At 39.0% G+C, this 25253-nt stretch overlaps 1 protein-coding gene across 1 annotated transcript in view; it reads left to right on the top strand.

Moving 5' to 3' along the window:
• LOC126188610 (proton-coupled amino acid transporter-like protein CG1139) overlaps positions 1-25253 on the top strand; it is an 87700-nt gene that overhangs the window by 30865 nt on the left and 31582 nt on the right. The window contains exons 2-3 of the mRNA XM_049930212.1: positions 10725-10809; positions 11078-11350. Of these exons, the coding sequence (XP_049786169.1) occupies positions 10725-10809; positions 11078-11350 (358 nt within the window). The remainder of the gene's footprint in view (positions 1-10724; positions 10810-11077; positions 11351-25253) is intronic.

Genomic DNA, 25253 nt, shown 5'->3' with positions numbered 1-25253 from the left:
CAGATCTCCTCTGGCATTCCCATGTCAGAAGACACCAAGCACAGTATCCACTTCTCATATTAAAACTCCTGGCCAAATGGCAGCTAGTGGTAGAAAGAGCCATTGGCAGTAGGGTGCAAATCAGTGAGCTTATCTTTTCCTGTGACGAAGATTCAAAAGACGTGACCCCCTCCCTTGGCTCCTTTCAGGAGCCAGTCATACCAAGAACAGACAAAATACAAGATGAAATTTGCCTCGAGCCCTGTAGTGGAACTATTGCGGAAATATGGATAGGACCCATGCTTCGGACATTCTTACAGACCAGTTACTTTGACAACATGTAAAAATTGATTGAAAGGATGGGGGAACCAGTGACTGCTTTAGTGCATGTAATCCTGAGGGCTTATATTCACTATTGGCAAGAGTGGTGCACTTTGCATCCATAATGCATCTGCTTATCATCTACATTTAATCTTTGTATTTTCTAATTTCAGAAATTCTGCTGTGTCCTGTACACTTCAGGAATGGGGATTCAAAACTATCCACAGATTTTGATATGAAACTGTCAACTTTTACTTAATTTCATGTCTGGATTGGAGCAACTCCTGGTAATCAACAACTATAAGAAAGTAGAGTACCCCAAGAATTTATTCAATGGGTTAAAGTTTTCACAACTGTAACTGACATTGGGTTGAAGGTGGGCTCTATGGTGTCTCTATCACTGTAAGTTGATGGTTTTACCTACATGTACACAATAACACTACATCTGGGAGTAGTTCTGATCTCTGACTCCAGGCAGCTATCTGGTCTCTGACACTTGGTTTTCAGTTCGCCCTCATGCAGCGTGATAGATTCAAGAAAGTAAACCCCATCCTGACAAGAAGCTGGTACAGCTGCCATACAAGTGTCCTCTCAAGACCAATTGTATGGAAAATCTGAACACTTTCCATTTCGCCAATGGCAAAACACTGGAAAATTCATCGAGTGTTTTTTTTATTTTCTGCATTTTTGGTCAAACATTTGAGTGAAATGAAAATAACAATTCCTTATAAACTGCACATTGAATTTTTTTACAAATGTTCGTTGTCAAATGAAGAGTGGAAAATAGACAAATGGAATATTAAATTCACCACTGTGAGGTCTAATTTTGAAAACAAAAAAGTTGAATCTTCCTGGCAGATTAAAATTGTGTCACACTGGGACTCAAACCTCATGTCTTCGATGGGCAGTGCTCTACAGTCTGAGCGACCCATGCATGACTCAAAACCTGCCCTCACAGTTTTGTTTCTGCCAGTACCACATCTCCTACCTTCCAAACTTCACAGAAGTTTTCCTGTGTACCTTGTGGAGCTAGCACTCCTGAAAGAAAAGATATAAGGTTTGAAAGACAGGAGATTAGTCACTGGGAGGGGGGGGGGGGGGGGGGGGGGGTAGAGAGTAGAGCTGTGAAGGTAGGTCACGTGTTGTGCCTGGATAGCTCCATCAGTAGAAACACTTACCTATGAAAGGCACAAGTCCAAGGTTCAAGTCCCAGTCGGGCACACATTTTTAATCTACTCAGCTCTACCAAGAAGTTTCAAATTGGCATGCATTCTGGTGCAAAGTGAAAATTCTTTCTGAAAAAGGTTTAACTACTTGAAGGTGACCAGGGTGATTAAGAAAAATCCACCAGTCTAATATTCCCTAGTGCTCTTTAAAATACCAAGTTGAGCAATGAACATTAAATTTTTAATTAACACATCATTTGCGTTTTCTTGATCTATGCACACTTATTAATAATTAAATACCAATCAATTTTAAATGCACTATATTTCATGCTTTCTAAACAAAACCAGAAAATTAAAGGAAAAGAGCTATAAAATGTTTCGCAAAATGACTTCTCTAAATGTAAGAAATGAAACACAAGAGAGAAACATTTGACACACTTTTGAATGATGTTCAAAATCATGTACAGTAAATAAGGTGCCAATTGAAAAATTACTGTTCAGTGTTTAACTTAGAATCAAAGTATGTATACATGTAGGATGGGATATCTGTCTGATGTATTATGTAGACTGTGCAATCTGCTGTTCTGTGACCTTGGCACATTTCTATTATCCATGTGTGATGATGTAAAAAAAGTTCCAAAAATTTTTCACTCTAAAAATTTTGTCAGTAGAGAATACTGCATATTTCAGGGAAGAGAAAGTGTGGACATAAATAGTAAAGTTTTCCTTACGAGTACTGTCAATAGAATTTTTCTTGCTTATTTACTTTTCCCAGTTAAAAGAAGAAATACAAAAAACAATCAGACAGCAGTTACAATAGAACTGCAAATTCTCCTTAACTAATGTGTGAGCATCCCAATTACTACTGTTATTTATTTATCATTATATACATTTAAATACTTGGTTTTGCAAAGCTATGTCAACCACATGTTTGTTTCAGTGCTCAAATTGCTGTACATGATTTTGAGCATCATTCAAAGATGAGCCAAATGTTTCTCTAATCTGTTTTATTTTTTACTTTTAGGCCAATCATTTCACAAAAAATTATCTGGTTTTTTAAGTTACTTTTATTGTTTTTTCCTTTTTCTTTACCAAGTTGGTTGGGTAGCACAGCAAACTAATCAGCACTCCCCCTTTGATGTTAGGTTTTCTTGATCATATTCATCAAAGTGATGTGCTCTTGGCAACTGGAACATGTTGTCAGAGCCACATCAACAGTCTTCTAGAAGAGACAGGCATACTATGGCTCCCAGACCAATGCAAGCAACAAATTGTGCAGGAACAATCTATGCAGCTCCCAATCACTGGTGTCATGCAAATTATACATCACAAACAATGGAGCCTTATTATAAACTGTTTCAGAGGAGTCAAGCCAGCTATGGTGCAACTGAAAGTTCTATGATATAATTCCCAGCTTCCTCCGTAACACTGCCTGCATTGATCTCCCCCTCTGGTGTCAGACTGGCGTGAAGTTCATACTGAGGTGCATCTGCTGTGGACACAGAAGAATATAGATTCAACTTCACGTGTGGAATGGCAGGCCACCACATCACTCAATAAACTGGGAGGACCACTGTTAAACAGTGAAGTTAATTGAGCACATCCTGGAATTGTGGTGACACTATGCCAACTACAAACTGGTCTCACCACTCATACAAGATTTAATTAATCATTCCTAATGCCATTCCTGGAATTTATTCTGGTAAGGACATCAGGAACAATTCACTAATATTTTTGTTACCAATTAGTAAGAGACTTTGCTCTAAAGTAAGTGTTTGGTGGGTATAGTGGGAAATTCTCCTTGTAATATCATATGGGATAAGCCTTGAATAAGGCCCACTCCCATGCTGTGACTCTAAAAAACTCATTGTTTCACTCATGTTCTTGAGTTTTTAACACTGAAACCTAATACTGATTTCATTAGGAAATTATCTTATTACCCATTTGATCTAATGCCAGAGCAAACAGATATCTGATATGGGGAATGGTTGTTGTTTTTGTAATTCTGTACATTATTGTTATGTCAAAATTTCAATATCTTGAGGTTGTTAACTTTCTTATGGTAAGGTATGTCTGTCTATAAACTTCAATGTCAATTTAATGCCAAAGTTGATAATATCATGAAGTCTCAAAATACAACACCTTGAAGATGTACGGCACATTAAGTTACACTATACAGTAAACTCACATCATGAATGTGCTGCAGCAAGAACACACACAATTTATGGAACATAGTACTTTACAGAGCAACACGTAAGATACAGTGAAGTACAGGTTGTGCATAGCACCGAACGAACTGACTGCGCAACAGTAACACAGGGTACAGAATAGGCTGAGCACTCGTTAGTGATTGCTTAAATAATATTATTTCTTTGGTGACTCACCAGAGCACACCAGGGGCCAATCCAAGTGGTCTCTACAAGCAGGCCTGTGAACTGTATGGACAGGCAAACTCTGAAATCGCAAGCATCATGAGTGAAGGTAGATCACCCCTTCCTTCTACGGGGTGGGAAAACTACATACACACATAAAAACACTAGGCACAGAAAAAGACAGGGTGGAGGAAAAAAGTGCTGCTACAGAAAATGCACTGGTACCATTAATAAAAGGGGGAACCACTGATCTTGCAAGGGACTGAGATTATGAGGCACAGAAAACACCAATGATGGTGCTGATGTCCATTTCATCACCTGGTGATGACAGTGATTGCTGCAGCATGTGGTGAGCAGCCACTGGTGAGCAGGGGCAGAAGTGATGAGGGAACAGGTTGATGCACATCCCCTCTCTCATGAGAGGCCATAGGGCAGAGTCGGGGAGGGTGTCTCCACAGTGACATTCTTATCAATATCAGCAGTCAGCACTGGAGGTCCCGGCAGGGGCATTGGATATGATGGCCACACAGGCCTCAGCAACAGAAGTGGCAGCAGCTGTGACACCAGGTGTAGGGGGTGCTACACCAACAATGGCAGTCAAAGAGTGGGGGTGAAGTTAGGCAACCCAAGACAGTGATCTGTCAGGTAGCAGCCCCTGCTGCAACATGAACTGGACAGGCTATGATACGGGAACAGACTTCTATGACAGCAGGGACAGAGGAGACAGTGGGTCCTCTGGAATGGACACCACCATGTGTGGCCGCAGCTGGTTGAAGTGATGGGATGTCTGCCCTTCAGAAGTGTGGATGATGCACAGGTGCTGGGGCTGGCGACACTTGAAGACGACAAGAGCCCAGTTCAGCTGACACCTGAAAACACATGTACAGACGTGCACCCAGCCAGAACTGCTGCAGAGCTGGTGATACCGTCAAGCATGGTGTCAGATGCAGCAGGTGAAGAAGGGTCTGTGGTTGGCATCTATATATCTGCTTTGCCAGGCTTCTGCCCCAACCACAGTGAAATGGTATGAACTCAAAAAACAGTATAAAGCAGCTTCAGGAGAAATGCCACATACGTACTACTGCATCTGAGTTTTAAACACCTGAACCATGCATCCAGCTTTACATTAGATTGAGAATGAAATGAGGGAGCTGTGAGGTGTTGAACACCACCAGCCTGATAAAAAGATGCAAATTCTCAAGAAGCAAACTGGGGGTCGTTATCTCTGAAAACAGTATATGGAAGTCCCTCAATTGCAAAAATCTTAAGCAGGACCAAAACAGAGGCTGCCATGGATGTGTACAGATGTCACACGACTAGGGAAAATTGGAATAAGCATCCACTATGATGAACCAATACTGATTTAGCAAGGGCTCAGCAAAATTGACAGGTACATACACCCACTGCCACTGCGGCTTCGGCTAGGGGGAAAAGACTACCATTGGCCACCTATTGCTGAACACAGTAAGTGAAAGTGGTGATAAGCCATGTAATGTTGCCATCTATGCCTGGCCAATACCCATGCTGGGGGCCCAAAGCTCTGGTGCGAGAGGTCCTTCAATGACTGACCTGCAGAAGTCACTATACACCACAGTATAAGGAAGTGGGAATTACAACCCAGGGAGCAGCATCCTCTGTTGCTAACAAAAGAACCCTGTCAAACACAGAGAGGTGGTGCTGGATGGAGAAGTAATTAAACAAGTGATCCAAGGCATGGTCAGAAGTTTTCCTTGCCAAGAATGCTGCACAAAAGAGTGGATCTGACTAAGTACTGGGTCTATGATAATGGTGAATGCTACCATGGTACTACTGATTGGAAAACTATCAACCACTTTCTGGTTCTCAATATCAAAATAGAAACAAAGCTACTCATCATGATTGAGTGCCAGGTCTGGCTTGATCGGAAGACAAGATAAGGCATTGGCATTGGCATATTGCTCAATTGGCCAGTAATGGGTCTGATAATGATAACAGGAGAGGAAGAGAGCCCACTGGTGCAAAATATATGTTGCATTGTCCATCACAGAAGCTGAAGGGTGAAAAAGAGCAACCAACAGCTTGTGATTATGAATAAATGGACCTTAGAACCATACAAGAAGCATGAAATTTCTTGATGGTGGACACAATTGCTAAAGTCTCCTTTTCAATCTGAGAACACCACTGCTGAGTGGGAGTTAATATATTAGAAGCATAAGCAACGGGTCGTTCACACCTGTCTGGTTATTGGTGTGCCACCACCGCACCAAGACCATGCTGAGAAGCAATTTTAGCGCACACAGGATAGATTGAAATTTAGATTTAAGCGAATCAAATGCTTGGTCACAAGCTGGGGCCAGAAAGAAGGCACATTTTTACAAAAAAAACACATGCAGTGGTTGAGCAACAGTGGATATGTCAGGTAAAAACTTACAGTAATCTGCAACATTACCTAGAAATACCTGCAGTTCCTTAATGGAGTTTGGCCATTGCAAAGCCACTGTTGCATCAACGTGGTGATGCATTGGCTTGGCTCCTGTGTGAGAAATGTCAAAACCTAGGAACTCAATTGAAGACTGAAAAAATTAAGATTTGGCCAGATTGCACTTGAGACCCACAGATTGCAAAACAGAAAACAATGGTCAGAGATTTCTAAGGTGGTCTTTGATGGTTGAATCCAAAACAATGATATTGTCAAGATAACTGATGCAGCCAACCACAAAGGTGATTGTTGTTGTTGTTGTTTTTCTTGTTGTTGTGGTCTTCAGTCCAGAGACTGGTCTGACGCAGCTCTCCATGCCACTGTATCCTGTGTAAGTCTCTTCATCTCCAAGTAACTACTACAGCCTACATCCTTCTGAATCTGCTTAGCGTATTCACCTCTTGGTCTCCCTCTATCATCTTTACACTCCACATGCCATCCAATACTAAACTAATGATCCCTTGATGCCTCAGAACATGTACTACCAACTGATCCCTTCTTCTAGTCAAGTTGTGCCACAAATTCCTCTTTTCCTCAATTCTATTCAGTATCTCCTCATTAGTTACATGATCCCCCCCCATCTAAACTTCAGCATTCTTCTGTAGCACCACATTTCGAAAGCTTCTATTTTCTTCTTGTCTAAATTATTTATTGTACATGTTTCACTTCCACACAAAGCTATAGACCATACAAATACTTTCAGAAATAACTTCCTGACACTTAAATCTATACTCGATGTTAACAAACTTCTCTTCTTCAGAAATGCTTTCCTTGCCTTAGCCAGTCAACATTTTATATCCTCTCCACTTCAGCCATAATCAGTCATTTTGTTCCGAGATAGCAAAACTCATTTACTACTTTAAATGTCTCATTAGGAAATCTAATTCCCTCAGAATCACCTAATTTAATTTGGCTACATTCCATTATCCTCATTTTGCTTTAGTTGATGTTCATCTTATATCCTCCTTTCAAGAAACTGTCCATTCCATTCAACTGCTCTTCCAGGTCCTTTGTTGTCTCTGACAGAATTACAATGTCATTGGCAAACCTTGAAGTTTTTGTTTCTTTTCCGTCGATTTTAATTTCTATTCCAAATTTTTCATTTGTTTCCTTTACTGCTTGCTCAATATACAGATTGAATAACTTCAGGGATAGATCACAAACCTGTCTCACTCCCTTTTCAATCAGTGCTTCCCTTTCATGCCCTTGACTCTTATAACTGCCATTTGGTTTTTGTACAAATTGTAAATAGCCTTTTGCTCCCTGTATTTTACCCATACCACCTTCAGAATTTGAAAGAGAGTGTTCCAGTCAATATTGTCAGAAGCTGTCTCTAAGGCTACAAATGCTAGAAAGGTAGGTGTGATTTCCTTAACCTATCTTCTAAGATAAGTCGTAGGACCAGTATTGCCCTTGTGTTCCAACATTCCTATGGAATCCAAACTTATCTTCCCTGAGGCTGGTTTCTACTAGTTTTTCCATTCATCTGCAAAGAATTTGTGTTATTATTTTGCAACCGTGACTTATTAAACTGATAGTTTGATAATTTTCATCGCACGGGATTAGCCGAGCGGTCTCAGGCATGGACTGTGCGGCTGGTCCCGGCGGAGGTTCAAGTCCTCCCTCAGGCATGGGTATGTGTGTTTGTCCTTAGGTTAAGTAGTGTGTAAGCTTAGTGACTGATGACCTTAGCAGTTAAGTCCCATAAGATTTCACACACATTTGAACATTTTTTTATTTTTTATTTTTTATTTTTTTTTTTTATAATTTTCACACCAGTCAACACCTTCTTTCTTTGTGAGTGGAATTATTATATTCTTTTTGAAGTCTGAGTATATTTCACCTGTCTCATACATCTTCTTCTTCTATTGTATTTCTTTCCCCTGTTCTTGTCAATCATTCCCTAATGCTCTCTCTGAAACTCTCTACAACCTCTGGCTCTTGCAGTTTATCCTGGTACCGTCTTCTTAAATTCCTACCTTTTTGCAGTTTTAATCTACAGTTCATAACCAATAAATCATGTTCAGAGTCCACATCTACCCCCGGAAATATCTTACAATTTACTCTGGTTCCTAAATCTCTGCCGTACCATCATATAATCTATCTGAAACCTTCCAGTGTCTCCACGACTCTTCCACATATATAATCTTCTTTCAGAGGTTGTTAGCCATTCTAAAAATATGTTGAAAAATTGTGATCGCACTATCAATGCCAAAAGGCAAGCATTGATATTGGCATAGGCTGAAAGATGTATTGCCAATGAGAAAGTGCCTAGAGGCCATATCCAAGGGGAGCTGGAGTTATGCTTCTGACAAATCAATCTTGGAAAGTGGTAACTGACTGACAATTTTTTGAGCGACTCACAGGGTGGGGCAAGGGGGCATTTATCTATTACAGACTGTGCAAAAATTGTGACACTGAAGTCACCACAGAGGAGAAGCTTAACCATCAGTTTCTTAACAATGCACAGTGGTGTAGACCATACAGTGGAAGAAATAGGCCAAATGACATCAGGCAATGTCAAATGGCCTTACTCGGCCTTGACAGAGTCATGCCATGTGATAGGCACCTGCCATGCATGGAAAAAAAAGAGGGTGGGTAGAGTCTTTCATGGTAATGTGGGCCTGAAAACCGGCAGTGCAACCAAGCACAAGGGAAAACAGAAATGAAACCCCAGAGCAGAGGAACTCCAGTTGCTGATACAGAATGTGATCTGACACTAAATGTACCTCATCGGCAACGGAGGAATTGAAAGCGGTAAACACATCTAACCTGAACATACCGGTGGTGTGGGAATGATCCACAACAAGGAAGATGAGAGGGTGAACAACAGATTTGTAAGAGACAGGAGCAGAGAACTGACTTATGATTGGAATCTGCTGTTTATTGTTCCTGACGAACTTACATGTACCTGTGTGAGGGGAGGGGAGTCACTGCATTGCTTGTGTCCTCTTGCATTTTCAGCAGTATATTAAACACATGCTAGTCTAAAGAATTTCTTCTGAGAAACAGTCTTTGTAGAGACACAGTTTAAGTCCATCGATACTACTGTGTCGACCACATTGGGAAAAGAGTCACTCACCAATGCAATGTGGCCTTCCTTTTGATACTTGTTGCAAACATCCCAATGCTTAGGGGCACACAGTATGCTCATGTTGGACAAAGCAGTATGAGCAAAGTGCAAGGGGGGCAGACCCACTGCTGTGACATGGCCTGTTGCTACGGTGGCCATAACCAACTCTGCCCCATGCAATGCTGAGTCGAACATTGCACCACTGTGACAGCTTCCCCATCATCCTGAATACTTACAACATGCCTAACAATATTTGACTTAGGAACTTCCGATACCCCCCCCCCCCCCCCTCCCCATGCAGCAATCTGATCACCTGTGTCCTGTGACATTTCACAGAACTGTGCTAATTGAGCACATCCAGAAGTGTCATATTCTCACACTGAAGTGCTTTCTTGCAGACTTCCCTATTCAGAGCCAGAAGAATAATAACATCACTCACCAAGAGATCACCATAGGATTCATGATGGGTTCTAGTAACAAATTTACAACATGTTAACCCATATAATTCTGCAGCCCAATGACTGTAAGATTGGTTTGCACATTCTGACAACTGTAAATTCTACATGGTTGCAATGATGTGTTCTGTCACAGTAACAGGTTCAGAAAGGCTTCCATATATCATCAAATGATAAGGTGACGATTTCTTGCAAAAGTGCATGTTGGCGCAATTGATCAAGGCATGGTGAAAGCCAGGAAAGAAAGACCTACAGAGGTATGCCCTGCCGACATGAAAAACCTGGAAATATTGGGGTAACAATGCCTCATAAGAGTCTCAATCTTCAGCTGATTCTTTGTGTGCCAGGAAAGGTGATGAGTGTGCTGATGGGAGAGTAGCCTGTCATGTACAGACAGATGCCACTTGATTTAGAGGGGTGGTGAGAGCCTGCTGTTGTTCTGCAAAAGTTGACTGCTGGACAGTGAGATGTTGGAGTAATTCTTCCATTGAGATGTTTGTCAGGTGATGTAGCACTACACTAACATATAGAGAAAACATAACTCTCACTCATCACCAAGTTTCCTGTAGTAAGAACAAACATTATATACGGAATGTAGTACTTTGTAGAGAAACACATAACAAACAATGAAATACAGGTCACGTCCATCATGAGTGGAGGTACATCAGAATGTCTCAACTGTTGGAATGAAAATGAATTGTAAGTCTAGAATGAAAAAGTATTTTATTGTTCCTATTCCTGTGACAACATTGGAAAGCATAAATTCTAACTGAGGCTATAGGTTCAATGCTATGCATCCATAGATACGTAATTTCTAAAATTATGAGTAACCTGTCTTTTCTTTATGTAGAACTGAGTTGAAGTATTGCAGTCATTTATGATTTTGCAAACTTATTTCAGGCATATTGTGAATATCTTCCAAGTAATCTTACAGATTGGAAGCTGTTGTGTGTATGTGGTATTTGTCAGCAGCCACATCAAAGCCGTAAGTAGAAACAAGCACACATAAACACCAGTTTCATTAACTATGTAAACAGACTTAACTGACTCTGTTCTGACTACTTGTTGACATTATATAGCACATTATATTTATGTACTAAGTTCCCAAGCTAGAATTTATGTGTACAAAACCTATGTGTTTGTACCATTAAAACACTGCAATAACTAAGAATTTTTATATGTATCTTATCTAAACAATGATTTTATAATATGTCACTAACTAATTATATCATAGAGTGCAATTAATGTTACAGGTAGTGGACCAGTACTCTCATGGGTTGGATCTCAGGATATACATGTTAATTTTGCTCGTGCCACTGATAATAATAAATATGGTGCGCAATTTAAAGTTGCTGGCACCATTTACAACTTTAGCCAATATCTTGACTTTAATTGGCTTTTGTAGCACATTCTACTACTTGTTGAACAGTTCTCCCAGCCTTTTGGACAGACAACCATTTGGGCCTCTCAAGGATTTGCCTCTGTTTTTTGGAACTGTGCTTTTTTCACTAGAGGCAATTGGTGTAGTAAGTGTTTCAGAATGTTGCAATAAAATTACAGTTGTGTGTTACTATTCATCATCATCTTTGTTGTCATTGTTGTTGTTATATACATATGTTTATATGACATCAGTCTGATTAAAATTACTTGACAGTTGATCTCTGTCACTTGCTACTGCAGTCTTGGCAGACCTGCTGCTAGCAGCACTCGATTATGGACAACAAACACAGTGGATCACTTCACATACACAGTTAATGTGTGATATGCAGCAATGTCGGACATGGCCACCGCAAAGTATGACAGAAATGGGAGATACTCTGTCAACAGCTGATTTTTAAGTGACTAATGACTGAACCATGGCAGATGATATGTATTGTAACCCTGAATTTAAATTCGTGTCCTAACCTAACTACAACATCATGATGTGCAATGTCTGAGAAAATGATCAACAATCTGTGGCAGAATTGAGATCATGATCACTTTGTTTATGGCATTTAAAGCTAACCTCTATCAGCAAAATCCAGACAGAAAAATTTCGTAATACATTTGTTTGCATAGCCATCTTCAACAGCAACGTTTCAGGGTCAACAGAAAAAGCAAACTGTAATATCTCACTGTTAATGGTTACCTGAAATTATCCTCTCACTGGCTACATGGGATGCCACCTTACCAACCGATGAGCAGTCTTGGTTGGCATTTGGGTGCAGATTATCGACAACACAAGTAGATCCCAAATGAAAAAAGAATGATAGGAAGAAAAATAAGAGTAAATAAAACAAGTCAATATTATGATGAAAATGACGTAGCAAAGTATTAGAAATATAAAAAGTAAATTTAACAAAATAAGTGAATAAACATGATAATGAGTCTTTTGATTAACTTTATATATATAAAAGAATTCAGAACATTGGATGAGATTCAAACTGTAAATCTTATACATGTTAGGTTCATGCGATAACCACTACAATATGCCATTACACTAGAAAAGGCAGTTGTATTCATGTCTCCAGTGACCCGGTCATGCTTCATGCAATGTCACATGAAGCTTATCTATTGTAAGCCAATCTCTCTCTCTCTCTCTGTCTTTCTCTCGAATAATGGAAATGAACCAATTGTTACAGCAGTTTGACAATAGCGAATGGTTCAAGCATGGTGGTGAGCACTCTGATTGGAGGAACCAGCTACAACACATGAAGTGCCAACTATCTAGTAATTTTAATTGAACCATAGTAAAGTACTGTAGTATTCTAACCAATCCAATCTGTCTTAAGTGTTTGAACTTTCCAGATAACACAGCTTCAGTTTGATTTTTTGCCCCTCTCAATTTGTATAATACTATCTAAAGTTATGAAATATTATTTATGGAAACTGGTGTGAAATGTTTATTAATATTAATTAATTAATTCTGTTGATACACAGTGGTTGTTGTAGTAACACTGTTCATGTTTACGTCGCACTTCACTTAGCGTACACCGGGACTGTGTCCTAGGCATGCCCGATGTTAACTGACTGGGCACGGCCCGTGCTGGCTGAGTTGTTGTTGTTGTTGTTACGCCGGCAGAGGTCGCGTCCGAATTCTCGCGTGCCCTCTGGTGGACGGGACTCTACTTGCGGCAACTACTGTCCGTGATGCGCCGTGCCGATGTGCACCTCCCGTGATCTTTCTGGTGGCTACTGCAGTTGTTATATAATGTTATGCAACCAGTATCTTTTAAGTGGCTCAAGATATCAATGTAAAGTTTCTGTGTGATTGTTTCCAAGCACCAAATACTTTGCAATGTGATTAATTTTTACTAAGGAGCTATAGCAATGAGTTTTAATGGAACACTGGGTTTTAACAGCATCTGGTACATCTTGAAAACAGGAGAAAAGTGGTATAAATTTGGTTATATTTTTAGTGAAACTTCTCATGTATTAAAAGAGCAGACTGAGAGCCATTTTACATGGGAAGCTGTGCATCCAGGAAAAGCAAGATGAAGCAATTCAATTTACATGAGCCAATTTAGGCATCATATAGCTTCTCAAATACCTACTCCAGTGGTAAGCCACTTGCAGCCAGGCATGAGCATAACTGATGCTCACTCTTTGGTTGCAGTTTTGGCATGCTGACAAATCAGCATCTGTAATGTTTCTGCCTACTGGCCACTGGTTATTATTAGTATATAATGAAACGCTTCAATGTCTGACAATGGAGAGGACAGAGACTGTATTTGAGATAGAGAGTCTGACCGCAGAAATATGGAGTAGGTCAATTCTGTGCAAGTGTTCCACATCTGACCATTCAAACAAATTTTTGGTTGAATCTTGGGATAAAATATGTAAAAATTATAAAAGATTTTTTGAAACCTCACCGCCAAAGGAGAAGAAAGTCACCTGACTTCCATCAACCATCCTCAGCCATAGGGAGTAGCTCTTGCATATTCCTCTTAGCCTACACAAGATCTGAAAAAAGGGGTAAATTGTCAATTCTGTGTACTTGAAAGAACTTATGTTCCTATGTTGCTTATGAATGCAGTACTTCCCTAGTGCAGTATTAAAACTTGACCTTACTTTGAAGGGACAGATTGCTACTCACCGTAAAGATGACACATTGAGCTGCAGACAGGCACAACAAAGGGACTCTTACACAATGAGTTTTTGTCCGAAGTCTCCTTCAGAAAAGAAAAGAAAACACTCACATTCACACAACTAGCCACACCTCACACACATATGACAATTATTCTGACAGCTGCAGCACAATGCAGCTCTTGCGCTGAATGGAAGCAGCAATCTGGAGTGCAGTGGGGAAGGGAGAGGTATAGCAGGCTATGGATAGGAGGAGAGAAGAGTGCTATCAAAGTGCATGGAGGGACTGGATGGCAGCAGGTCAAGGCTGCCAGGCACAGTGTTGAGAGGCTATGGGGAGAGAAAGGGGGGAGGGGGGGCGCAATGGAATGGTAAAAGGAGAGGAGCAAAGAATGGGAAAATACCAGTGTGTTTGTTAGTAGAGAGTGGTGCACAGTGAGGGTGACAGGATGTGAACTGGGAGGAGATGATATGACAGAGTGGGCAGAAACTGTTGGAGGTAGACTGTGTGGTCAGCATATTATCGTCGGTTGAGGCTAGGATTATTTTGAGAGCAGAGAAAGATTTGTAAGGATAAATTTTCCTGTTAAGAATGGTCTTTCTGATCATAATGCGAGGTTGGTTACAGAATATAACATAGCTCCATACAGTAATGCAAAACATTCCTCCAAAATAGTGCATTCAATTAATGATTTAACAATTTCAAATTTTTGGGAAAGCTTGCAACAGTTAGACTTTTTGCTGACTTTTCAAGTATATTAATCATACTCAACAAACAAGAATTAGCTGAGGCAATTGTAAATAATGTCTTTCAGAAAATTAAGTGGTCCTCCACAAATGGACTGTCACTAAATTTTGAGGAAACACTGTATATACAGTTCTAAATTGCATAACATCATCATTGATTGATGAATATAAATTCTGAATAGAAGTTTGTTCATAAAGCAGAGTATTCAAAATTTCTGTGCACTGGCAGAATCTGTTCCTTTCGCAAAATATTAAAAACTTCTGTGCACTGACGAGAAAATGAATTGGTAGAAACACATTGATGATCTGCTGAAATGTTTGAGTTAAGCTACTTATGCTTTTATTGTTACTACAAATTTTGGTGAAAAACACATTAGAAAATTTGTCTACTATACCTATTTTCATTCACTGCTTTCATGTGGCATCATATTTTGGGGTAATTCATCACCAAGTGGCAAGATTAGCATCTTTCTGAAAAAAATGGCCAGCTTACTAAGAATGAATATGAAGAAAAAAACATCGTTATATGTGGAAACTTCAATATTGACATGAGAAAAGAATCAACACCAAGACAAGATTTTGAAGAATTGTTAATACAATACAGTATGGAGGCAACAATATCTCCACCAGCTTCTAAAAGTCAGACAGGTATTGACAACATAATTATTAATATTGATATGTCTAACTATGAGTCTGTTTAGTCCAAACAGAAATATCTGATCATCATGGGCAGCTGATCTGTTTCTGTAGAAGTAAAGACATAATATCTGAACCAAAACAAACAACCAAAGAAATCAGGAACATTAGAGAACAAAGTATTAACCAGGAAAATGTGGAATGAAGCCCTACAAGTGCAGAATGTAAATGAAATATATGATTAATTTATTACAACAATTACACACCATTTCAATGTAGCATTCCCCAACATAAAGAGACAAGAAAAAGTGTAGGGTCAGACAAAGTGGATTACCAGTGAAATAACAGAACTGCGAAGGAAGCTGCAGGACCTGATATGGAGGGGTGAAGCTGAAAATTATGAAATTGTACAAAAGAAGTATAGAAAAGTAATACAAGAGACAAAATCAAGAGCAGATAATGCTACCATAATGAACTCAAGAAACAAGACAAAGGCAGTTTGGAATGTAATTAATGGTGAAAGACAGGAAAAAACTGGATCAAACAAAGAAACAGATGTCAGGTCAATGAAAATAAACAACACAGTGGTAAAGAAATGGCTAACATCCTCAATGATAACTATATGAATGTGGTAGAGAACTTAAAATTGGAAAGAAATAGTCCACAAAAGAAGGTTACTAAGTTATCACAAAAATCAAGCAGAACCATATTCTTGAAACCAGTCACAGTAGATGAACTGAGGTAAATTGTATACAGAAACTAAAGTCTAAGAAATCAGCTGGTGACGATGAAATATCGAACCACATAATAAAGCAAGTAGTGAGTCAATAATCTCACCATTGCTGGACGGATGAACAGCTCTCTCAAAGATGCAATTTTTCCAGAAAAACTGAAGCTAAGCAGAGTGGTACCAGTGTACAAAAAAGGGGGATAAGGACGACAGCAACAACTACAGGCCAGTTTCACTGATGTCAGGTTTCTCAAAAATCCTGGAAATGCTTATGTATACTAGATTAGTTGATTGTCTGGACAAATACAACATTCTCATACCATCTCAGTACAGTTTCAGAAAGAGTAGATCTATGGAATCAGCAGTTGCCAGTCTGACAGAATATATTAAACAGTACTTGGATGAAAACAAGTTGTACCTGCAATGTTTCTGGATCTCCCCAAAGCATTGGACACTATTGACCATGAAATACTGAGAGACCTATGGTATTTGAGGGCAAGTGTGGAAGTGGATGGAATTGTACCCATGCAGCATGAAGCAATATATATCAATAGGGGATGCATATCAGTCAAGAATCAAAACCATGAAATGTGGAGTGCCACAGGGATTGGTAATGGAGCCATTTCTGTTTCATCTGTTTGTTAATGACATGGGTGTTGAAGAGAAAGAGAAGGAAATATGTATGCAAATGATGTGATGATACCGAACAATCACCAAACTGTGGCACAGCTTGAGAGAAGAGCATACATATCTGCAAACACCACAGCGCAGTGGATCCTGGAAAATGGACATGTTATAAAACTAAAAAAGACTATATGCAGTGTTCAGAACTAGAAAATGTAGAATCTACTGGATTCTTAGGTATTACTGTGGACAGCAAGCTGAAATGGAAAGAACATATTAATTCTGTCTGTAAGAAACTCACCTCCATCATATTTGTAATGAGGCAATTAGCACAGTATGCAGACAAACAGCTTCTGTGCACAGTGTACCATGGACTCTTTGAGCCATACCTGCAGAATGGAGTGGCAGTGTGGGAAAATTCAAACATTCAAGAAATGAAAGGGGTGTTATCATTTAAAAAAGCAGCCAGTATCATATTAAGAAGAAAGACTTCTGAAACATGCAGAAACTGCTTCAAAGACTAGGCATCTTAACTTTTTCCTCCTTGCATAAATATAAAACTATACTATGTTACAAAAGATAGTGCAGAGTGGACTACAACTGACAGTGTACACACCCACAACACACATAGGAAAAATGATACATGAAGCATACCCCACTGACTGATTTTGCTTGAAAAAGGACCCCAATACTCAGCTATCAAATAACGAAGAAGTCTGCCTAAATAACTGCATGACAACATACATGACATCAAGTTTTCAAAGAACATAAAAGACTATCTGGTACAAAAGGCATTTTACAGTGTTGATGAATACTGCTCACGTTAAATTTGTAAATATTGTTAATTATAATCACTGATGATAGAATACTTAGGAAGTATGGGATAATGAAGGTTTTTGTATTTTGACATGTCCTATATTTCATGTATGTTTATTGTTCACCATGTAATTCTATGGGATCAAATAAAATTCATTCAGTTAAGTATTCATTTCACAAAAATATGTAATCAGACTAACAGCTGGCAGCTTGCAGACATTTGTTTAACAAATTAGGGATATTCATATTACTTTCACAATACATATATTCACTTATGAAATTAGTCATTAATAACCTGTTCCAATTCAAAAATAATAGCAAATTGCATATCTACAACACTAGGAGAAAGGATGATCTTCACTATTCTGCATTAAGTCTGACTTTGGCACCAAAAGGGAGAATTATGCTGCCACAAAAGTCTTTGGTCATTTACTAAATAGTGTTAAAAGCCAACTAGCATTTGAAAACAAATATTAAAAGAATTTCTAAATGATAATTCCTTCTACTCAACAGATAAATTTTTAGATATGAGATAGCAATTGTAAAAACAATTAACCATATTATGTAAATAAACTTTATGTTAAACTGACACTTCTCACATCATTACAAAATGTCATATTCATCATCTATGGAACAAGTATTAAAGTAAAGTAATGTAACCCACATCCATGCAGTTCAGAAAAGCTGGTGGTGGTTTGGTTGGTTGCTTTGAGGGATAAAGGGACCAAACTACTGGGTCATCAGTCCCTTGCTCGTGGTGGAAGGAAGGATCCATATGGCCCAGGTTGTGAACCAGCCATTGAAATCAAGCATGTTATGTTCATCTGCGTGTTTTGCCACAAGGTGGTCCACTTTGCTCTGGTCACAGTTCAGCAGTGACCATTCATCCTGATGATAGGTGATGGAGTCATACCAATACAAAAAGCTGTGTTATGATTGCAGCAGAGCTTATATATGGCTTGGTTGTTCCCACAGGTGGCTTGGCCTCTGATGGGGTAGGATAAACCTGTGACAGGATTGGAATAAGAAGTGCTGGGTAGGAGGATTGCACAGGTCTTGCACCTGGGTCTTCACAAGTGTATTATCCCTATGGCAAGGGGTTGGGTTCGGGAGTGGCATATGGATGGACTAGGAAGTTCGGTGAGCAATAGAACACCTCTTTAGGAGTGATGGGAAGGCTCTTGGGTAGGATGTCCAATGTTTCAGGGGTTAATGGTAGACGAAGCCCTGGTGAATGATGTGGTTCAGTTGTTACAGTCTGGGGTGGTACTATATTATCAAGGGGCACTCCCTTGTAACTGGTTCCTGGGGGTGGTGAGAGGATTAAAGGTGTGTTGGGGCATGGCACAGGAAATCTGTTTGCTGACTAGATGGTGAGTGTTCACCAGAGACAAGGGTGTCATAAGGAGTGCCCCAGGAAAGTGTAATGGGACTGCTGTTGTTCTCTATATACATAACTGATTTGGCTGACAGGGTGGGCAGCTATCTGTGGTTGTTTGTTGATGATGACATGATGAATGGGAAAGATCTCAAAGTTGAGTGACTGTAGAAAGATACAAGACAACTTAGAGCCAATTTCCAGTTTCCAGTTGGTGTGATGAATGACAGCTAGCCCTAAATATGGAAAAAACATAAGTTAGTGCAGGTGAATAGGAAGATCGAATCTGTAATGTTCAGATACAGTATTGCCAGTGTCCTGCTTGACACAGTCAAGTTGTTTAAATATATGGGCATGACACTGCTAAGCAATATGAGATGGAACAAGCAAGTGAGAACAGTGGTAGGAATTTTGGTTTATTGGGATAATTTTAGGATGATGTTTGGTTTGTGGAGCACTCAACTGCGTGGTTATCAGTGCCCATACAAATTCCCAATCTTTGCTCAGTCCAGTCTTGCCACTTTCATGAATGATGATGAAATGACGAGGACAGTACAAACAACCAGTCATCTTGAGGCAATAATTATAGGAAAGAGTGTTTCACCTGTAAAGGAGACCACATATAGGATGCTGGTGCGACCTGTTCTTGAGTACTGCTCGATATGTTTGAGATCCGTACCAGGTTGGATTAAAGGAAGACATCAAAGCAATTCAGAGGCAGACAGCTAGATTTGTTACCATTAGGTACAAAAACAAGTAAGTGTTATGGAGACGCTTCTGGAACTTAAATGCAAATCCCTGGAGGGAAGGTATGTTTTTTTTGAGAAACACTATTGAGAGAATTTAGAGAATGAGCATGTGAAGCTGACTACTCAACAATTCTACTGCTGCCAACTTACATTGTACTTACAGACCACAAAGATACAAGAAATAAGATCTCTTACAGAGGCATATAGACAGTCGTTTTTCCCTCACTCTTGCTGGGTGGAGTAGCCATGTAGTCTGACATACCTTGCCACGGTTCGCGCAGCTCCAGCCGACGGAGGTTCTAGTCCTCCCTTGAGCATGGGTGTGTGTGTCATCCTCAGCACAAGTTAGTTCAAGTTAGATTAAGTAGTGTGTAAGTCTAGGGACTGATGATCTCAGCAGTTTGGTCTCATAGGAACGTACCACAAATTTCCAAATTTTTCCCTCGCTCTATTTCCAAGTGGAACAGGAAAGGAAATGAGTAGTAGTGGTACAGGGTACTCTCTGCCATGCACCATACATGGGAGGGTGGATTTTGGACTGTTGTTGGAGATTTTGGTCAATGAGGGCTGAAATTCTTTCAGTGGGGGTAAATAACCAGCTAGTACAGGGTGTCCAGAGTTGTTGGGGTTGGGGTTTTGAGGAGAATGTAAAAATTGGGTGTGCCTGGTGTCATAGGTTTGAGAAGGGGAAGAGGATTCAGGGCAGAGGTCCTGGGAAGCACCTAAGGCTTTAAGCAGTGATTGGACTTCTGGGATGGCATCACTAAGGCAGAATTTACTGGTGAAGGAATCAGAAAATTGGCAGAGGCCTTCCACCAGGTAATCACTGTGATTCATAACAACAGTGGTGGAACCTTCTTGTACACATAGGATAATTATGTCACGATATGTTTTGTGACTCTGTATGACTGTCCTTTCTTCTGCTGAAAGGTTAGTGTTCTTAGGAAGGGCTTGGAGAGGGTGGTGAGGCTAAGTTGGAAGTAAGCAATTACTGGAAGGTGACCAGGGGAGTAGTTGGGAGGGAGGGGGGAGGATCACAGTTCAATGGTGGTATCAACTGGGAAAGGCATCTTTAAATGATGAGATTAGGTTGGCTTTGGATGGAGGGATTGGTGACAAATAAGTATTGCAGGGATTGGCAGAAGTAGAGTAGTCTTTAGCAATTCCAATGTAGTTAAATTTGAGTACAGGGTTCAAGGTGGGGCCTTTGGATAGAATTGAAAATTCTGAGAGACTAAGAATTTTGGCAGAAAGGTTAACAACTGTGCTATGGCATAATTTTGGCTCATGGACTTTGTGGAATGTTGGTAGGAAGTTTTGGGGGTGTGGCAAGTGGAAAAGGTCAGCATGGCAGGGTCTGGGTGCTATGAGGGATTGATGAGGATGAACAGCATAGGTTAAATAGTAGTGCCCCAAGGCAGCAGTAGGATATCATCAGGTTATCAGGATGGATAACTTATGGAAATGGTGTTGACAGTGCTCTTAGAGGTGCTGGAGAGCAAAGGATTAAATTTCAGAAATTCAGTATGCTATTTGCAGAGGAGATGGGGAGAATTCCCCTCCCCCCCCCCCCCCCCCCCCCGCCCCCTCTGTATTAAAACATCCAATCTTCCAATTTCAAATTACCTGCCCCAGCCAGGCACGTTTACACTCACAGGTTATGTGAAACTTAAAAATTTATGGAACTGTACACAGAAAGTACTAAAGCACTTTACCATTAACATGTTAACTTATTAGTTTTGAAAAAAGTATTGTGTATTTAGCATTTTTAAATTCAATCATCATCATCAAGCTGTCATTGTTGCTTTAATCTAAGCTTCAACATCTGTTACTTGCGAAGCAAGCAGCATTGTTAGTGACTTGAGTGTGTGCAGGCATCTCTTTCAAACAAAGCAAATTTTTGTCATTGCTTAAGAACAGTGTTTTACCAGAAATATGTGAAAACATTGACAGTCAAGATACTAAAAGTGGTGCTAAAAGGAGTTAAAATAGATGGTGAATCTAAAAAACAAAATCGTAATGTGCTGTTAACTGTAGCTAGCAAATCTTCAGTGACTGAAGACTCAGAAGTCATGAGGTAGAAATGGGGGTAACAGTAGGACTGAAATTACAGTGAGGATCTGTGCCACTTTATCATGTTCCCAAAATTGGCAAAAGACTGAGACGTGGCTTTGTCTAAATGAAAAAAACTTGGTAATATACACAAGGTACTCAGAAGTTCTGGAACTTAAAGTTGAAAGAATAGAACATGTGCATATCAGTGATGCGTTTTTAGATAGTGTTTCTGCTAATAATACAAAAAATACTACGTAATAAAATCAGTGACCATGCAAAGTGCAAATTGTACATGAAATGTGTAGAAATCATTTGTTGCAAATAGTGGTGGCTGGTGGTCTGTAGACTGAGGGGTGACATGTCTGTCGAGTCACATTTTGTTTCTTCAGAATGTTTTTTGAACAGAGCAAACATAGCATTTTGTTTATTAGCAAGTGATGTAATTTAAACCTCCATACAAACACATTTTTTTTAGTCTGATATCTAAATATAAAAACTTACATGCAAATATATAGTTTTCAATATTTTCTGCTGGCAAGACATTAATTATGTAATAAAATGAAAATGATGATCTTACCTTAATTAATAGTTTTATAACAAAGTGGTCAGTTACAAGCTCATTAAATTATGCACACACAACGGTATTTTTTCTATAGAGCACTTAGTTAATAGATCCAGTCTCACTTCTTTTATTGCATTTCCAGGAAAACCCTTTATCCTCTCCAGTTTGAAGAAAGACCTCTGACTATCTGCTATTGTCACTGGTGGTGTACAAATAATTCATAGAAGTTTCATACTTATTCCAGGAAACAGTTTCTCAACTATTCTTGTAGATATACTTAAGAAGTGTTAAAGCTCCATTTACAGTTTGAAAATCATTTCTATTGCATATGAGTGTCAGCACCTGCCACAGTTCATTTTCAATTTAACTCAAATGGTTTAACTGTAGTCTGAAATTTTTGTCAGAGAATAATAGCTTGCATTGCAGAAACAAACTGGGGTGAAACAATATAGCTGCTGAAAAGTGATTGCTAAATGTGAAACGCTCAACGATGTTAGTCACAGCATTGTCACAGACTTCTGTTGCAACAATGCTACAGGAGTCTACCAAATGGAAACATTTCGGACTGACAATCTCCTGATTTACATTCCCATTATCCCAATGCTGATAGAAATCAAGAGTGGTTCTCATTAGTTGTATCACTGACCTGAAATCAGAGATGTTCTTAAGAGTTTTCATAGTGTCAGCATCTCTATGTTGCAGCTGATTCAACAAAACATCACAGAGTTGTGGGATGTTATTGAATAACTCAACCCAAAAGAGAAACTCTTGGTCATTTTTGAGAAGTTTCAAAAGTTGAGATGGTTTCTTGATTGTTGAAGAATCATTGCTATTGTAGTCCTCAATGATCCCAAGGTGCTCAGCTATTTCTTTTTTATACTTAAATATGGTGTTCACAAATCTCATTTTAAAATCCTATCTTGTATCAGCATTTTTTTTAAATATGTTTCTTCACAGCATTATCCAGTATGGCTGTTTGTTTCACTGACTTTGAGAAGAAAGTAGAGAATTCTTGGAAATTGCTAAATAACATTCTAATTTCTTTGTTTTGTGTTTTTATAGCACTCTACAATGAGGTTGAGTTGATAGGCATAATAAAACATAAAATTTGTTTTTTCATTCACTCCTTTCACTCTTTCCTGCACCTCCAATGCAACTATCACTCATAAATGGAGCTCCATCATAGCTCTGAGTTATTAGTTTCTCTGGAGAGTCATCAATGCCATTAAACCATTACTTTCCAAAAATGTATTACTTTATTTTTTCTTCCTTTTTTGACAGCAATGTGATACTATGAGTGATAAATTTTAAAAAAAGCTGTTTTAAAGAACATAACTATATTAGTACAAAAATTATAGACCATCGCATTTTTGGGATGTTGACAATATTAGCCCTCAATATGCAATATATTAGTAAATGCAGAACACTGTAAGAAACGTCATGAACAAAATGAAATCACTATTTGTAATATTATCAAATGTCTAATCAGTATGAAATGAAACTTTTTTCCCCCTTCAAATCTCTTCTGTGCTTTACTTGGAATACTTAATAGAGTGATTTCCTAGACCTAGTCATACATCTTTGCTCAGCTGCCCTACCATGAGTTTCCTTTCTTGTGGGCCTCTGCATTTCAGTGTTCATCTGGTTTTCTTTGAAAGGTACATCACTATTCTGTTTAAGACATCTGAAAGTGATAGTTTCTCATTTGGGTTAGCAATTTCATAAGCACACCATGTGTTTATTATGCAGATATCAATCATCTTGGTGAACAGTGGTGACCACCAATTCTTCTATTTTGCCCTTGTCCTATAAAGTGACATCTGCTTGTACAGTATATAAATGTGTGTTCCCTGTACATAATGTGGCATGGAAGCTTATGATACTCACTCAGAAACAGTATGCCTATAAAGGATTTTTAACTGTTCTTTGACTAGATGAAAACTGATGTTTTTCTGTTGGAAAGCATAGATTTTGCTTTGCTCTGTAATAGTTTACACTAGTACCTCAGGAGAAAATTCCTTGGATACCTGGGGCACTGGATTATTTGCTTGACATTCTGCAACATAATTTTCACTGCCCCTACATGGTTCATGAGTGTTTCCTACGTTGGTTACATTTATACCACTTACATTTGTGGTTTTTGTGTTTTTCTGTTAATGTTCTAATGGTTTTCTTCAGTAGCTTTTGGAGGTAAATTGGCAACATTAGCTTTATCCCTTCTGGTTGTAAGTTCTAAGACTGATGACCACAGATGTTAAGTCCCATAGTGCTCAGAGCCATTTTGTAAGTTCTAAAGTACCTGTAACATACTGTAGAATATAGCCATTGTTCAGTGCATTTTCTTCAGCATCATCTTCATCTGTTATTTAATTTACATTGGGTGGAATAATCACTAGAACTTCTTCAATTGTAAGTCTACACAGCTTGGTTTTATCTAATCTGAATTGTAAAATGTGAAAGGCAATATTTCATTCTACTATCTACCCTGGAGAACCTTTCATAGAACATAAAGAAAACAAATCTCAAGAACGTAAATCATAATTCTGGTATGTAAGATGAGAAAAAATAGGCACCTCTACAAAGGAGTGATAATGTAACACGCCTTTTTCCAATTATTGTGACACATAAAATAAACTGACATTGCACTTACTTCAGGAAATCTCAAATATACTGAATGTTACATGGACATTCATATGGTCATAACAAATTCACTCAGATGACTAAATCACAATTCATTGTTGTACAGAAACTACCATCAGGCATACAGTGTATCTAAGTGCAAAGACAGAAAATGGGCAAATTAATTTCTTTCCTAAAATAAGGTAATTAGAGAAAGTTATTTCTTTTCAATTTGCAGGCATTATAGTAGTCAGTTCAACATTCAGGTACAACAATCGAAGCTAACAGTTTCAATGCTTGTCTGGAAATAAGTAAAATATTTGCATCCCAAAAAAGGGACAATGGTAAATAACGGCTTAAGTTTATTGAACACTTCACTACTTACTCCTGCAGCTGTATGATCTTTGGGTGTTACAAAGTTTATGAAACTTTCATATACTGCCACTCC

This window comes from Schistocerca cancellata, chromosome 5 (genome assembly GCF_023864275.1).
Source record: "Schistocerca cancellata isolate TAMUIC-IGC-003103 chromosome 5, iqSchCanc2.1, whole genome shotgun sequence".
NCBI classification, from domain to species: domain Eukaryota; kingdom Metazoa; phylum Arthropoda; class Insecta; order Orthoptera; family Acrididae; genus Schistocerca; species Schistocerca cancellata.
The sequence above is the reverse complement of the archived record's forward strand: the minus strand, read 5'-3'. Positions and strand labels throughout refer to the sequence as shown.